General features: G+C 47.7%; 1 protein-coding gene across 1 annotated transcript; it reads right to left on the bottom strand.

Moving 5' to 3' along the window:
* Nucleotides 1–420: 420 nt before the first annotated feature.
* Nucleotides 421–5,545, bottom strand: FAM110C (family with sequence similarity 110 member C). The gene is made up of 2 exons (XM_017514024.2): nt 4,363–5,545; nt 421–450 (listed from the first exon to the last, which is right to left on the bottom strand). Exon 1 carries the CDS (start codon nt 5,351–5,353, stop codon nt 4,394–4,396), a length of 960 nt encoding a protein of 319 aa, XP_017369513.1. The 5' UTR covers nt 5,354–5,545; the 3' UTR covers nt 421–450; nt 4,363–4,393.
* Nucleotides 5,546–17,313: the final 11,768 nt, after the last annotated feature.

Genomic DNA, 17,313 nt, shown 5'->3' on the forward strand with positions numbered 1-17,313 from the left:
GATGCTAATCAGCCCAGGATGGTCAAAAGGAGCACATAACGTGGCATTCATGCTTGGTTTTCATTTTCCTTGGTTTAAAAAAAATCAACTTAGATATTGTTAAAATGTATCACAGTACCTTTTTGTCAGCAAGTCAGTCAAAAAGATTTCCAAACGGCTGTAGTGTTTCCAGCTGCCCTCTGGAAGCAATGCTAGTTTCACCTCAGACAAGGAAAATGCCTCTTAGAGATTCAGCTATTACAATTCAGCTAAATTTCAAAATCTGTGTTCCCATATTCTCTGTTGTATTCGAAACCTTCTGAGAGCACGTAAGCTTTGTCAATGGGATGCTGTATTCCTGGGAAAACAGCAATCACGTGGTCACCTAGGCATACAGGCAAAATGGCCCTGGGATCCCAAGTTACTCATGAAATCCTTCAAGAAGTCTTCATCATTGGAAAGGTTTGCTTCCTGAGGAGTTAAAGAAAAAACAATGAATCAACTCCAGTCCAGACAAAAGTTAGTATAATAAAAACTAAATATTATACAGATCTGGTCCCTGTAGTTGTTGTTTTTTGACATTCTCTGCATTTTGAAACATCTTCTTTTTCATTTTAAATTTTGCAAAGAGGTCACTAACTTTATTAAATGCAGATATCATCCCATTTCTCTGGCAGAACAAATTCCATCTCCCTGCAGGCTTTTTTCTGGGCTTTACAAATTTCTCTTTGCCTCCAACTACTCATGGGGCAGTAAAGAAAACTTCTTTAAATGTTGGTAAGGCCAGTGCTAACTACTGCAAAGTTGGACAACAAAATAGGCAGGCAGTCAAACTGAATATCTGAAGGCAATCAGACTCCTCCCTTTTCAAACACCATTATCTCTTAAAGGCCCAGGTGTGGGTCACACGACATGGAAGAGTGGCCTCATAGCTACTCCAGCCACTTGTTTACCTAAAATGTGCTCCTAGTTGCTTAGCTTTCCAGAATAGTAAAAGAAGAAAGGAGTAGGAAGGCTGAGAAGTCCTGAGTTCACTTGCTCTCTATTCCCACTACATCTTTGCAAATGTGAGGCACAGCTCTGCTCCAGGAGCCTTCAGTGGACTTCTACAGGCACTTCTTTTTTCTTTGTGTCAAGGATAAATGTGAAGGTAGCTGTGGAATGTCTGGACATTTTTGCCCCTTGAAATTAAGCAATGTTTTATCCCTAAGTTCCCAAAGGACAAGTTATTTATGCCAGTATTAAAAGCAGCAACTTATATATTCTGTGCAAACTACAAAGATCTAAATTTTGGCAAGTCCTGTTTGATGAATTGAAAGACAGGAAGATGACTAAATAACAGCAGATAAAAGAGCGATTTTCATAAAGTAAACTCTGGGAAATAGAAGACCAAAATTACCCATATACAACCATTACTCATGGGTTCCCCAGAGACTTGTGTGCAGATTATATGAGTCATTCCCCAATTCTGATAGTCTCAGTTTTGAAAGCAATTATCTTCACCCCACAGGGCAAGAAACTTAAGAACTTAGTTCTACTGTATTTGAGACATTTTTATTATAATGTATAAATCTCTATCTACCAAGGGGACAAAAACCACATATTATAAAATATATTTGTTTTCTCTTTCACTTAGAAAACCTACCTTTGTTCATCTCAAGTTTTCTGAATCTTTCATGAAAACCTAAAATGAATCCTTATAAATTTCAGCAGAAAAAGCACAGCTTAATTTCCTGCTTCTACATCTTCCAGAAGTTGGAGAACTGGTCTCAGAACAAGGGACTTCTGCCAGAAGTCAGAAGACCGCCCCACTGACCAGGTGTGACATTCTGTCCTTGCTCTTCCTGCTGGTCTCCTCCAGAGGGAACACCAGTGCAGGGAGGCGGGGAGCTGTGCAGGGGCTGAAGTCATGAGTGGACCCTGTTCCAGGGATCTGGAGAAAGCCCAGGCTACCATGTTCTTCTCATACCCCCGGCCCCCGGCAGCCAGGCAGTCGGTCTCTGCATTGCAGTTTCAAAGAAATAATACTGGTTTGGGTCTAGGGGAGTACATTAGTGAAGGAGATCTTCACAGTGCTGGTGACTGCAGATTCCATATAAAAACTGGGGTAGCTTCTGTGCCATTGTCCCCCTGCTCTGAGAAATAATGTAAAACTTCTCAGAAGACAGGTGCCATTGTCTCCAGCCTGAAACAAACGGATTCAAGTGAAGGAAGATGAGGAGAGGAGGAAGCCCAGGAGCCTCTTTTTCCTGCCTCTACCCTTAGTGCCTTCCCAAACCTGCTATAACTTTCCCTTTTCCTTCAACTATTTCTCTTCTCTTTGTTATAAAAGTGAAAGTTCTCACAGGCTAACTAAGCTTCTTATATTTTTCATAGGTTCAAGCCTAAAAGGTATTTAGTATTTAGTCTACGAAGTCAACTAAATTCTCACTCAGATGACTATTTTGACATTGGCTAACTGGAGATGGGAACCAGCCGGGGTCTGGAGGCATCAGAGCTGGTTGCTTTTATTTTTATGTTTTCAGGTTATATTTTGGCTCTATTTGTATGCCATATTATTATCTCACCACTATACCACCAAGTCTACCTACTGGCTGCACATGTTCTGGCTACGTGGAGGGAGCTTATTCATAAATTTGCTTTTCACATATTTCAATAGACAACTTTTTTTTTCCATTTCTGGGTTTCAATTATGCAACACAAATTATTACTAGACAGACCAGAAAATGTAGAGGTTCAAAACCATCTGCCTACCTCCCTTCTTTTTTTGGACAAAGAAAGCCTGGTCTATAGTACAGGAATCACTTGCTAACATAAGACAGGCCCTTAATTCTGGTTTAGGGCACTATCTACCAGACTGTGTCCCTCCAGTGACCATGGCCACCCTCCAGAGCTCCTGCCCTACATATGGTACCATCATTAAAATACCCTTGCCAACATTCATTCAACCCAGATCCAAAAGACAGTTTGTGAAAACTACAAATTCATGTTTGTTTGTTTGTTTGTTTGTTTTTTAGAACTTTGTCTATATACATATGTTGGGGGCTTAGCCTAGTGGAAAACACAAGTCTTCTATAAATTATAAGGAAGGACTTAAGTCCTGAGACTTCTGAGTTCAAGAACAAGACTGAATTAACCAAATTTTTATGTCTATACCAAAGTCATAGCCAGAGAAGTTACTGGATATTTTTTTCAGTTGTCAAACATAGGTGAGTCCTGTGCAAACATCTCTTGGGCAGCCTCCCCCAAACCCTACAGGCTGCCATGCATCTTCAATTAGTTTATCACAATGGCAGACAATAATTTCATTTCATGATTTAAAAAATTTATTGATAGCAAGTTGTCATTGCAGGATAAGAGAAAAAAGGTGTTGCAATGTTTAAATTCCTGGTTATCAAAGAGAGCCCTGAAAAGGTACTTTCTCTTCACTACTTTGTAAAATGCCCATAGGGAAGAGCAATAGGGAAGAGCAGGCTAACAGTGAGAACCAGCACTCCTTAGTTCCCCAGTGAAAAGCTAAAGAAGCCCTAAGTCAATCCGGCACTACTGGTTGTCCAAAAGGGAGTTACTTCCTGCAGTATCATCAGAGGCAAATAAACTAGACTCTCTTTACAATCTAGTGCAATTTGCCTAGTTTAAAAAACTGAAGCTCTCAAAACAACTTAAATAAAATTTAGCCAAACAAAGATCTTTGTTGCTAAGTGAAAGTCAAAGTGCTGACAAGATCCTGTGGAGAAGTTGTCACCCCTTTCAGCACAGGCCTCCAGGAAGCACAGGGAGCCTTCCTTTCTGTTCCAGTGAGACAGCAGCGCCTACCTAGGGCTGCAGGCGGACAGGTCAGCTCCAATCAAAAGTCAGAACCGCCCACAGCGCAGGTCAACGCACTCAGGAATAGGGCTCTCAGCCGTTTCCAGCGCAGGTAATAATACCAGGGGTGCAAAACTGCTTTCTGGCAGCATTTTGGATTTCTCCTGTTTTCACAATAATAAGCCAAATGGGACACGTTAATTTGCAGAATTGCTTTTCCAAGAGGCCGGACGCAGCAGACTGCTAAAGGCCTGGATCTGCAGGTAGCTGGCCTGGTACCTTCTGCTCTCCAGCACCCGGGGCTCAGCTCACAACCCTCTGCGTCTGTGTCTTGGGTCTCTTTCACACCGCAGCTCCAAATCGCACTCAATTCTAAGCATCAGCTGTGACCGGCCACCGCCCAGCGGGGTCCCACTCTCCGAGGCTCACTCCCCCCCCCCCGGGGAACCCGGAGACCGTCCCCACCAAGCCCGGCCCCGCAGCGGCCCCCGCGCCCGCCGAGACCCCAGCCCCCCTCCGCGCGCTCTGGCTCCCCGGCACACGGCCAGCCCCGCCCCCAGCCTTCCTGGCACACACCTTGGGCCCCGCTCCGCTCCCGCGCAGGCGGTCACGCCGGCCCCTGCAGCCCCTGGCCGGGGCTCTCCTTGGCCTTCCTGCAGGTGTACAGCCACTTGATGATGCGGGCGTTCCTCTCGACCACCGAGGTGGTGCTGGGCACCTGCTCCACCAGCTCCTCCTCCTGCAGCCCGTCGTCGCCGCCGCCGCTGTGCCGGGAGAAGCCGCTGCCGGAGGTGGCTACGCTCACGCTGCGCACCTTGAGGGTCACGCGGTCCGACCCCGCGGTGAAGTTCTCCCTGCCCAGGGCCTCCACCACCTCGGGGTCCAGGCCGCAGTACTGGAAGAAGGTGTCAGACTCCAGGGCGGCGGAGTAGCGCGAGCTGAGGTCCGACTGCGAGCGCTGCAGCCCCCGTCGCCTCACCACGCGCGGCTCTGGGCCAGGGGGCGCGGCCGGGGCCCTGGAGGGCGCCGCGGAGCCGGAGCGCGCGGAGGGGGCTGAGGTCTCGGGGGGCGCGGGGGCCGCTGCGGGGTCAGGCTTGGTGGGGACGGTCTCCGGGTTCGCGGCCTTGCCCTCCTCGCCCGTACGGGGAGTCTCAGGGGGCACCGGCGCCTTGTCCTTGCCTGGCCCCTGGAAGAGCTTCTTCACCAGGCTCGCCCTGCGGCCGTCGGCGCCCGGTCCTCGCACGAACTCGCATTTCTGGCGGTAGATGATCAGCGAGTCGGGTCTCAGCGGCTTCCGCGCAATAGCCCTGCGCGCCACCGGGGCAGGGGCGCGGGCCGGGGGCCCAGGGTCGGTTCCCAGGCACTTGACCGCTCCGGGGCCGATGCCCTCGGAAGCTGCGCCCCGGCCCGCCCCAGGGCCCCGCACGTACTTGGCGCGATCGGCCGCCAGCCTCTCCACTGCGCTCCTGCGCGCTGGCCGCGCGGCGTCGGGGTCGCGGGGCGCCTCGGGGTCCCGGGGAAGTAGCCGCTCGCTCGGGGGCGCGTCCAGGGCCGCCAGGGCGCGCATCCTCTCGGGGAACGGACCGGCGGGGCGCCGGGTCCAGCGGAGATGCGCTCGCGGGGCGGCGCCCGTCAGTCCTCCGGCGGGTTCCGAAGTCCGCACCGGGTGGGGAACTGCGCCCGGGTGCCCAGCTGCCCAGGCCCGGGGCTGGGGACAACCGGAGCCCTCACCGATTGGCGAATCTCCTCAGCTCCCGCCCCCGCCCCGTCGTCCCCGCCTACTCACTCCCGCCCGGGCCCGCCCCTCGCAGCGCTCCAGGTGCCAGCGCCCGTCCTCACCTCTCGTCTGGGGTCCCCGCCCTCACCTCCCGCGCGGTGCGTCCCCGCCCCCCTCACCTTCTGGCCGGGCTGCAGACCGCCCGCGGGACGCTGGGGCAAGCAGGCTCCGAACTCCGCACTCGCTCCGCTCCTGGCGTTGGCCTGGGAGTCCCCGAGGTCGCCGCCAGACTCAGGCGTTTCCGGGGAGGGGGAGCCGAGGGACGTCCCCCCACCTCCCCCGGGCAGGTGCCTCAAGTCCTTTGAATTCTTAAAGTGACCTCATCGTGTTTGGAAACTTGACCGTTTAATGTTCTCTATCTGGGCGCAGATTCTTACGGAAAGGAGTAGAACTAAGAGGAAGGAAAACGCAGCGCACGCCGGGATCGGCCTCCGCGCAGGGGCAGGAGCTCAGGGTCTTGGGTCGGGTCCCGCTCGGTTGCCGGCCAGGCCCGAGGACCCGCCGGACTCGCGGGAGGGCAGGCTGGGGGCCCAGGCGCGGCTCCGTGGATTTGGAAAAAGCCCAGCCAAGTGCCCGGAATCTTTGCTATTTTTACTGTAACCTAGGCAACCAGGAAGCCGAGTTCACCAGGCGGCGGATCAACCTGGGAATGCTGAAAGTCTAAGATAAAATATTTCCAAAATTCCATTATTTCCAAAATTTGGACAAAGTACTAAAGATACCTCTCAGACATGTGAAATGCTCACCTTATCGCGGCTGTGAAGACGACCCGAACAGGCTGTGCTTTCAGCGTTGCAGCTGAAGTCTCCGAGCAGCCGCCGCCCGGGAGGCAGGAAGCGCGGCAGGTGCCCGTGGGCGCCCAAAGTGGGCGCGAACGCCTCAGCAGCGAGCAGGGGACCGCGGCAGGTGGTGCTGAGTGGGCCTTGGGGTTCTTTAGTCTCCTGGAGCCCCAGCGAAGCAAAATCCCATAGGGATAAACGCACAAGAAATTGCCTCCTGAAAACCGGACCGCCCCGACGGCCTCGTTAGACTCAGGAAAAGGACTCAGGGTCAATAAAGAAAAGAGTGGGAGAAGAGAGGGAAGGATGCGGGGGTGGGGAGGGAAAGAGAGAGAGACAGAAAGGGGGCACTCCTGGGTTGCCGCAGACGGTTTCCTACAGGATGCGGGAGGACGGGGACGGGCCTTGAGACCCAAGTCCAGCCTGCTCTCTGCTCCGCAAGCCTGTTCTCTATGTCAGAGGAAAAAACCTTTTCTATTGTTTAGCCCAAAGTGTCTTCTTTTCCTAATTTGCACTATTTCATGGGCAGCAGCGGCAGCACTTCTGAGAGAGAGAACTGCAAAGTACAGGACCTCTGGAATTTGAGTCCGGGTCCACAATTTACCTTGGACAGGTAACAAAAGTCTCAGGTTCTTTGTTTTGTCACCTGTAAAAATTCCTGTTTTAAATTTACAAGAAAAAGAAACACCCCATTAAAAAGTGAGCAAAGGAGGCCATGCTCGGTGGCTCACGCCTGTGATCCCAGCACTTTAGGAGGCCGAGACGGGTGGATCACCTGAGGTCAGGAGTTCAAGACCAGCCTGACCAACATAGAGAAACCCCGTCTCTACTAAAAATAAAAAATTAACCAGGCATGGTGGCACATGTCTGTAATCCCAGCGACTCCGGAGGTTGAGGCAGGAGAATTGCTTGAAACCGGGAGGCGGAGGTTGTGGTTGCACTCCAGCCTGGGCAACAAGAGTGAAACTACGTCTCAAAAAAAATTAAACATAAAAAAAAGTGGGCAAAGGATACGAACAGACACTTCTCAAAAGAAGACATTTATGCAGCCGACAAGCATATGAAAAAAAGCTCAATACCATAGATCATTAGAGAGGCACAAATCAAAACCAATGAAATGCCATCTCACACCAGTCAGAATGGCTGTTTTTAAAAAGTCAAGAAACAACAGCTGCTAGCAAGGCTGCAGACAAATAGGAACGCTTTTACACTGTTGATGGGAATGTAAATCAGTTCAGCCACTGTGGAAGACAGTGTGGCAATTCCTCAAAGACCTAGCACCAGAAATATCATTTGACCCAGAATACCATTGCAATGTATATACCCAAAGGAATATAAATCCTTGTCTTATAAAGATAATGCCATTATTGTGTATATCCCCGAAGGAATATAAATCATTGCCTCATAAAGATACATGCACACATATGTTCATTGTAGCACTATCCAAAATAGCAAAGATGTGGAATCAACCCAAAGGCCCATTATACACTGGATAAAGAAAATGTGGTACATATACACCATGGAATACTATACATCCATGAAAAATAATGAGATGATGTATTTTGCAGGGACATGGATGGAGCTGGAAGCCATTATCCTCAGCAAACTAACACAGGAACAGAAAACCACACACTGCATGTTCTCACTTATAGTGGGAGACGAACAATAAGAACGTATGGACACAGGGAGGGAAACAACAAACACTGGGGCCTGGTGGGAAGTGGGGAGACACGACGGGAGGGAGAGCATCAGGAAAAATAGCTGATGCATGCTAGGCTTAATACTTAGGTGATGGGTTGATAGGTGCAGCAAACCACCATGACATATGTTTACCTATGTAACAAACCTGCACATCCTGCACATGTACCGCAGAACTTAAAATCAAATAAGCATATTTAAAGTGATAACATCAATCACATACAGAAATTCTACCTCTTTACAGCTCCTCCCTGCTCCCATTTATCTTATTGGTGTCAAAAAATTATATCTTTATATATCGGATACTCATTAACATAGATTTGTACTCTTTTATTCTAAAAAGTGGAGTTTTAACCCTCCCAAAAAAAATCAGCCCCACTAGGAGAAGGCTCAGAAGAGTTCAGCTGATGTGGTATCTAAGAAGGAGAAAAGGTGATCAAACATGGCAACCACTGCAGAGAGATGAAGATGAGTAGCTCATCTCTGGAGCCTCTGACATGGTGAATATTTCATGGTGTGGTTTCATTTGAGGGACGGGTACAGAAGCTGGTTTATGCTGAGTTAATTAGAGAATAGGTGGTAAAGTACTGAAACGTATAAAAGTAGGGTCATTTTTCAAGGATGTGATGGTAGAAAAATGTGTAAGCACAATAACCTGAAAAGGTGGCCACAGAGAGAAGCTACTTTGGTTGGTGAGCACTGCACATACTGTAAATAAAAGGAAAGAACCTGTGCTCAATGTGCATATGGAAGAGGAGATGGCTGATTGGTTAAAGTCTTTCTGGAGGTTGAAGAGGATAATATTTAGATGCTGAAATAGGATTATCAATTCCAGAGAAAAAACAGTGCAAAAGATTTCGGATGGTCTCTAAAAAAAAAAAAAAAAAAAAAAAAAAAAAAAAAAAAAAAAAAAAAAAAAAAAAAAAAAAAAAAAAAAAAAAAAAAAAAAAAAACCTTAAATAATCCTGTTTCTTATCGCCACACATGCCGTCCGGGTTAGTTTTAACAGAACCCATAAGAAAAAACCCAAAGTAGGGTATTTAAAATGAAAAAAGGGAACTGAGATCTGGCTTTTGTTAAGCTATAATTGACTCTCTAGAAAATATGTTGCTAAAAGTAAGATTAAACTACATTTTGCAGCATAAAGGTAAACCAAGTTGTTTTCTAAATGCAGCAATTAAATCTATTAAGAAAAAAGAACTCTCAAAACAGGTAAAATCCAACCATTGAAAGCTCACTAGTTTATGTTACAGCAAGCCCGCAGGAAAAAAATCACACTGGCATTTATAAGAAATGCCCTCACCGGTCCAAAGCCGAAGAATGGACTCCAGGGCACAGAGAAAAGCAGAAGTGAGACTTTAATGGCAGTTTTGGAGACTGGGTGTTTGGCATGGAGGCACAACCCGAACGGTTTAACAAGCCATTTATTTCCTAGTGTGCAAGTCCCTCCCAGTCCCTCATTGACTGAGTTCTGTGGGTTTACAATCTTCCTTGACCTGCCTATTGGTAGTTGTGTTAAGGGTTCGAGTATGTTTTTTAGGGTCTTTCTGCTGCAATTTATTGCAGCCCATAATGCATTGTGACTGCCTCAGGACGTTTTTAAACATTTGACCTATAGCCCTAGTGGCTGCCCTTAGCTGATAAAAAAGAGCAGACTTATCTATGCCGCAAGCCAGCCTAAACTAAATTCTTTGGTGGGTTGGGAGGGGGTGGTTAAGTGGGCCCTGAATTATAGGTGCCTGGCTGCGGGATGAAAGGGAAAGAAGGGGCTGCTGACAGTAAATTCTGCTTCTTTACTTCTTTGTTGCATTCATTACAGCACTTAGAATTGAAAATGGACCACCACATATGGGTTATTTTCTACACTATTCAATCTCATCATCTTTATTTGGCCACAATAAGTCTGGGTAAGGATTTTAGGAACATCTTTTACAGGTGAAACATCAAATTTCCAGAGGGCATTCTTGTCTTTTATATTTATTTTTCTATTTATTAAGAATAACCCTTGAATATAAAATGCTCATGCATCATTTACTAAGTTTTCCTCCTAGTCTTTCAGTTGAAGTTGACATTGGTGGTGATATGAGCCGTTCAAGTGTCTAACGAAATAGGCTCAAGAGCCTCTCATGTTCTAGGAAGGTAAACACCATCCACTGTGGGAACACATGATAGTCTTGTTTAATGCACTTTAGAATTGGTAGTGGGTATAGATTAGAAACCAAATCATGAATGATACTGTATAGATGGGCTCTCTCTGCTGAGTGTAAAGCTATATTAAAATAAAACCACTGCTGAGGATGTCATCAAGATGGCTGACTAGCGGAACCCAGCACTCACTCTTTCACAAAGAAGAAATAGATATCCACACATTGAACAGGGTGTCTAAGGGAGAACACTGGAATTCAGTCAGGGAGTGACAAAGACGCTCTGAGGCATGGACACTCAGGACGATGGATAGAATGGACTGGTCCACAGCCAAGAGGGAATAGTCACTGAAAAGGTGAGCCAGAAATGTCCAGCAGCCCATTCGTGCCACAGACATCTGCAGTCCCGGCTGCAGGAGAGCCCCACTGCCGTCACAGGCGCTGACTCCAGTGTGAGGAGCTGCCTAGAGTGCTTGCAACTGGAAATCCATGCTGGGTTGACCCCAGTTCCTGTGACCCAGGCTACTGCAACATGGCAACACTTTGAGACCTGAGCCACCACCAGAGTGCATCCTGCCCAGGTGTATGAGTTTATTTCTCGCTGCTGATAAAGACATTCCCGAGAGTGGGTAATTTATAAAGGAAAGCTCACAGTTCACATGGCTGGGGAAGCCTCACAATCCTGGCAGAAGGCAAATGAGGAACAGTCTTAAATGGTGGCAGGCAGGAGGGCTTGTGCAGGATCTCCCATTTATAAAACATCAGATCTTGCAAGCCTTATTCACTACTGATGGTGGCAGCCAGCTAGCAGTTACCACACCCACTGTTGCAGGGAGGGCACGGGGAGGAGGCAGACGGACCCCACCCCACAGCCCACTGCTCTGCAGGCTGCTGTGATGGGGAGGGGCTGGTTACCAGCTGGCAGGGGAGCAGTACAGTTAGTCAGAGAGGGGTCTCAAGGCAGAGCTGGGCTGGGGTAGATGCTGTCCTTGAACATGGAATGCTGGGGCCTGCCTGGGGAGGTGGAGCTGGGGCTGCGTGTCAGGGGCTCGGGTGGGAAGTGGGAGAAGTGCCCACTTACTAACCAGTCAGGGATGCAGCAATTTTGCCCACCCCACTAAGGATGTGGGGTTCCTGGGCCTTGGGAGGAGGTTCTGTGCAGGGCTGCCCTGGCCACATCCCCAGGATCCGCCCCACGTAGGGGTGACCAGGGAGCCTGACACACCAGACGGCAGGACTGGGGCCCGTGATCTGCTCCACCACCGGCTGCCCCTGAGTGCCAGGGCAATGGGGGGAGCTCATGGTGATGTCACCCTGCCCCAGGTGCGGGCCTGGGCCCAGCAAGCATCTGGAGCACCCACTCCAGGCTGTGAGGGGCGCTGCAGGGGCTGCATGCTCCACGGAGCCTGTGGAAGCCAGGAGGAGGCAGCAGCCCTCCCCTACCCCAGCCCTACACAGCTGCAGCCACCAGTCAGGGCTGTAGGTATGGGCCTAAGTGTGCTCTTGGCCCAGGAAGGTCCCCTGTTCCCTGCAGGCTCATAAATACCTGCTCCCACTGCCTGGCTTCTACCCACTATCAGTGCCTGCTGCATTCTCAGAGGCATTACCAGGGCTTCAGGCTCCATGGAGCCGGCAGGAGCCCTGCCCCTTGCAAGTTGGTGGGAGGGAGCTCCCTGGGTGCAGCTGCAGCCACCCTCCCAGGCTCAGGACATGGGGGTCTCTGCAGTCTGCACTCTCTGGAGTGAGAAAAGCCCCTGTTCCCCCAGGCTCAGGGAGTATCTGCTCCCACTGCCTGGCCTCTTCCTGCTACAGGTGCAGGCTTCAATCTGGGAGCAGTGCTGGAGCTGAGCCCAGGCACCGTCCCACCTGGCTGGATATGTGCATGCTCAGGCCCTGCCACCTTGGCTCTCCCTGGACTTTGGGTGCTGACAGGTGCAGTGGGAGGAGCTGAGACTAGGGGGCTGAGAGTGGCTTCGTGCTGGCCTGCAGGCACCCCTTGGCATTAGCAGCCCAGGCACCATGGAAGGTGGCAGGAGGCAAACAGGCTCCTGGGCAGAAGGGGGAGGGTCTGTGGCAGGGCCCCCCCTTCAGGCCACCCCAGGCTAGAAGGCTGAGGTCTAGCCTGCCAGTCTCACCAGACCAGAGTGGGAACTTGTGCCTTCTCTGGACTTCCCATTGCTGCCCATGAACCAATCAGGAAGCACTTCCTCCCCTCTGAGGCCCATAAAATCCCCAGGCTCAGCCAGAACAAAAGGGAGAATGGAGAGATGATGGGATGACTAGCTGTGGAGAGGACCTGGCCTCTTCAGGGCCTCCTCTCTGCTGAGAGCTGAGCACAACCTGCCTGCAGAGAAGAGCTTCCCTTGAGGGTCTCCTTTGAGCTGTCTCACACTCAATAAAGCTTCTCTTTGTCTTACCCTCCACTTTTAATCCAAAGGCCCCTGGACTAGCTCTAGACCCTGACTGACATGACACTAGGATCTTCAGTCTTTCCTATTATTCTTTCTTTCTTTCACAGCTGTCAAGGTTCATATCTCTTCATATACAATGTAAAATGTTATGGATGTTGTTGCAAACCAGATATGTTACTGGGCAGAAGGAGCCTTTGGCTTAGTCATCAAAAGCATAAAATGAAAGTTTAAAAATAGCAATAGCACAGATGAAGCAAAGTGTGCCTTGGTACCTGTATGTGAATTTGTGGCAAAAATGTCCTTGTCATTTCCTTGGTTGCCAATGTAGTGCCAAGCACCTTGAGGCGCACAAAAGAAGCCTTGGGAAGGAAGCACTAATATCAATACCATCCTGCAGCTGGGCCTTCTCTGTAAACACGAGAGCCAGTAGTCTGAGGTCCCATATGTACAGGCCTTTTCCTTGCAGGATAATTCAGACATTTGCCTCTGTTGTAGGATTGATTCAGACCTCTTACCAACCATCTCAGGAGAGGCTGCAAGGAGAATTCCAGGGAAATAGGGAAGCAAACCCCAGAGGTACCTCCAGCCAGGGAATCAACTCCCTCTACTCCTCCCTATCCAAGTTCTCTTCCAAACTTGTTCTTGCCTAGGAATCCTCATGTTAGGCAGATTCCAGTCTCAATCCTGCTCTACAACAGATGCCTGGTGAATATGGCCCCATTAAGGTCCAGATCCTCTTTTCTCCAAAGGATTTAAGGCAAATTAAGAGGGATCTTGGCAAGTTTTCAGACAGCCCTGACAGATATATCGTGGCTTTCCAGAACTTAACCTGAGTATTTGAGCTCTCCTGGAAAGATGTCATGTTAATTTTGAATCAAACCCTGATCACTGCTGAAAAGCAGGCCACCCTGTAAGTGGAAAAGAATTTTGAGAGTGAACTTTATACCTCATATAAGGCCAGGGAGGAGAAAGAGCCTTATTTAATTGGAAGAATAGTAGTACCATTGGAGGACCCTAAATGGGACCCCAAAGATGAAATGGAAGCATGGAGGAGGAAACACTTTCAGGTGTGATTGTTGGAGAGCTTACAAGGGACTGAGACTAGGCCTCTCAATTGCACTGGGCACCAGGGATGGATGGGAGTCCACACTGCCTTCCTGGAGGGGCTGGGAGGGACCTAGGTGAAGCACGCCTCTGTCTCTGTCTCCTGATTTGATCGAGGGTCAGCTGGTCCTAGGGGATGAATTTATCACACAGCTCCTGATGTCAATAGGGGGCTGTGGAAATGGGCTCTGGGTCCAGATGGTACTTTACTGGGCCTCCTGGGCATGGCCACTCTGATCCTTTGCAGTGGGAACTAAGAGGAAGTACAGAAAAAAAGAGGGGAGATACAGGCAAAAAGTAGAGGCTCTAACAGGCTTATGGAAGCCAAAGTAGAGGCTCTAACAGGCTTATGGATGCCAAAGTCACCAAGAGGCACCTGTGGACTGCTGAAAATGTGAACAACTGGAGGGAGGACTGTCCCTGAGGTGGGTCTATCAGTCCAGGGCTGTTCTCTTCAATGGTGCAGCAGGGCCGACAGGTCCTAGGGCTCCTCTGCCTGGTTCCAGTGTTTCGGACTACCATTGCCATCCAGGAACCCTAGATGACACTGGAGGTTGAGGGAAGGAGGATGTACCTCCTCCTGGACTCAAGTTGGCCTTTCAGTTTTCCTCTCCAACCTAGGCCTCCCTCCTCTGTTGGCACAACCATGAGGAGTATCTCAAGTCTCCTTCTTCCACCATGTCAGAAGTCAACATAGTCCTATGAATACAGAGAGCCTTTCTATGGGAGGAGTCAGCTTTTTTCCTTTTAGGAGGCACCTTATTGGGTCATGTCCCCAGTTTCTGGGACTCCCTTTCTCTCCCTTCTTTGAGGAGTACCTGATCCCACAGCTTCACCTGCTAGTGATAGGGAGGCAGTGGAGGAGCTGCCTTTACCAGGTGCTAGCTGCAATTTGATGAGAGCCACATGGGACTAATTTAATGGATCCATACACCCTCCAGGGATGCCTTCTTGTCCCAAACTTCAGTTTGAAGCCCTTGAATGGAAGACTAGACCTGAGGCAGATAACAGCAGGAGTTGAGGGGCACAGCAGAGGTGAGCATGATTAATTCCTGCTGATTAGGTCTTTCTGCTTCATGGATGAAAGTCATACATGTATCCATGGCATAGATAAGATCTAGGGAATTCAAAGGTTACTGACAGTGGGAGGCTTAGGCACTGCTCAGGTGAGTGCAAATATTCCTGCTGGCTATGCCTCCCTACTTCATGGGTAAAGGTCACACTTGCCCCCATGGCTGGCAACTGCACAGGTCACTGAGACTAAGGGATATAAGTTCGGAAGAAGAAAAAGGGATACCTTTTTTTCTCTCTGTCATGTACTCTGGGTATTCACAGAAAGAGAGGAACAAAGGGATGATTTTTTCACTTCTTTCCAGTTGGGTAACCAAACCTTTAGCTTGCACTGCACTCCTCACAAGCGCATCCTAAATTACTGGAACTCCTTTGACCCTCAGACTCTGGAAAAAGCTGTACCACAGGCTACTGTCCTTGGATGCATCCCCCAAACTGAGAAGACTTTAAATTCCCCAAACCTTAAAATACTTGGCAATCTCTTGAGGAGGGACAACTTTTCTTTGTCTGTTCCCCCTTCATAGGACTCCATGGTCAATAGGGCTCCATAGCTCAGGGAGGGAAACCCAGAAGCCTGATATGCTGGCAAAAGGGTAAAAGTTCTTACCAGTTGAACTTCTGGCTTCTCCCTGTGTATGCAAACTGGTTATAGGACTGGTTAAAAAAAATCACTGAATTCTCTGCCTTTCTATTAGCTCAAAAGCCAGATGTATTGGCCATTTGACATGGCTAAGATTGGGTAATAAGAGATTCAAAATAATATCTTTAAAAAGGAATGCTATGGTTAACTGTCAGTGTAATTACAGATGGAAACCCAAGCTATAGGTATATTCAAAAGGCCTTTATGTCATTTCTCTTCATGAATCTTGTTTTTCTAGAGAAAAGTTTTTTCTTCCCAGTTGACTGAGTTATTTTTCTCCATTTTTGTCTTGTCATTCTTAATGCACATGAGAGACTCCAAGATGACTTCTGATGGCTTGGGACTCCTTGAGAAAATGGGGGAGGGGCTGCTGACGCTGTTTTGGGAAAAACCTCTGTTTTCCTCATGGAGCTCCATGAATTAGAGGTAGATGGATCCCTCTCAAAATGTGTTTTTGTCTTCCAGCTATGCTTACTTACTATACCTTCAAAAGTTCTATCCCTGGTTCTTAAAGCCTCCACCCCAACGCCAGTAATACAATTAGGAGATTGGCAAATGAAAAACCTTACAACTATGAGATGTTCTTCTGTTAGTCTGTGTAGCTATATATATGTGTCATATTTACAAATAAAGAAACAGCTCTAACTATTGGCTTATAGAAAACGATGCATTTTGCTAAAATATTTTGAAAGGAAAATAAAGCTGTAATGCTTTTTAGTTCTCCATAATGTAGACATATGTTTCAAATTATGCAGTTAGATATGAAGTTTACTAAATGGTTTAAGACCATAAACTGCCTCTTTGGCTCTTGAAAATTGTTTGCCTGGCTGGCTTTACAGTTTGGCAGGGCCTGGGGGCATGCAGAGTTAATCACACCCATGCTGGAACACGTCAGACCTTATCTGCAGCTAGTACACAATTAAAATAACTTACCAGGTTTTGCACCAAATTTTAAAATTGCCAAGAATTACCATGATAACATTTAATTGCAACTACTGAAAATAGACTTACATGTGAGGTGATTAAGGAGAGTAAAATGTGACTTTAGTAAAAGTATAAGGCATGACAATGTAATTTTTTTGCCTAGTTTAAGGGGTTAATTAGAAAAAATAAAGCTAAAGGTTTAAACAAGTTGTGGAAGGTTTGTAAAGATTAATCTTTAAAAAAATTATGTGTGTGCACATATTGACTAAATTCAAAAGAGTATTATTTGGTTTTTCCATAAATTGAACATTGGAATAAAAGCATAACAAACATTCCCTGAGGCACTGACCTGCTTTTTAACAAAAATTGTAAAGGGTTATAAAAGGTTTATAAGAATCTCACCCCATGGTCAAACTGATTAAGATGGATGGATTCATCTGTAAGGTTTCATTATAAAAATTGGGGCTGACATTGACAGTAGACTAATGCAAAGGTGAAATTTGGTTTTCCATCTCTTGAACAAGATTTTTGTGAAATAAAAAATTTTGTTTGCTTTGTGACTAAACCACTGGAAAAATAAGGGAAAGACAGGAGACAGATTGAAAAAGTAGGTTTTCCTTCTTAATGATAAAGATTTTTGCTTTTTTAAAATTTGAGTCATCATTTTGGCTAAATGGATGACTTACTGTAACCTGAAATTCAGTGTTTTAAGCCTTTAATATATGTGATAGGCATCCCAAAATCAAATTTCAGTGTCAAAATTGTCTTTTCCGACCCCTGACTTTGGATGCCTCAGAGTGCCCCTTGAGCACCCAAGGGAGATGCAAACAGGATAATTGGATATGTTTAGTTACATACGTTTGTCAAAATAAGGAGGTGTTTAATCTCCAGCTTATATTTTAGTGTGTAATGTTAATATGTATTCTAAAATGGTATGGGATTTCTAAAATTCTGATTCTGAGTATGTGTTATCAATCAT

Source organism: Cebus imitator, unplaced genomic scaffold (genome assembly GCF_001604975.1).
Source record: "Cebus imitator isolate Cc_AM_T3 unplaced genomic scaffold, Cebus_imitator-1.0 Scaffold512, whole genome shotgun sequence".
NCBI lineage: Eukaryota > Metazoa > Chordata > Mammalia > Primates > Cebidae > Cebus > Cebus imitator.

Bases quoted from the DNA above. Each gene is read 5' to 3' on its own strand.
- FAM110C (XM_017514024.2), bottom strand. From the start codon at position 5,353: ATGCGCGCCCTGGCGGCCCTGGACGCGCCCCCGAGCGAGCGGCTACTT.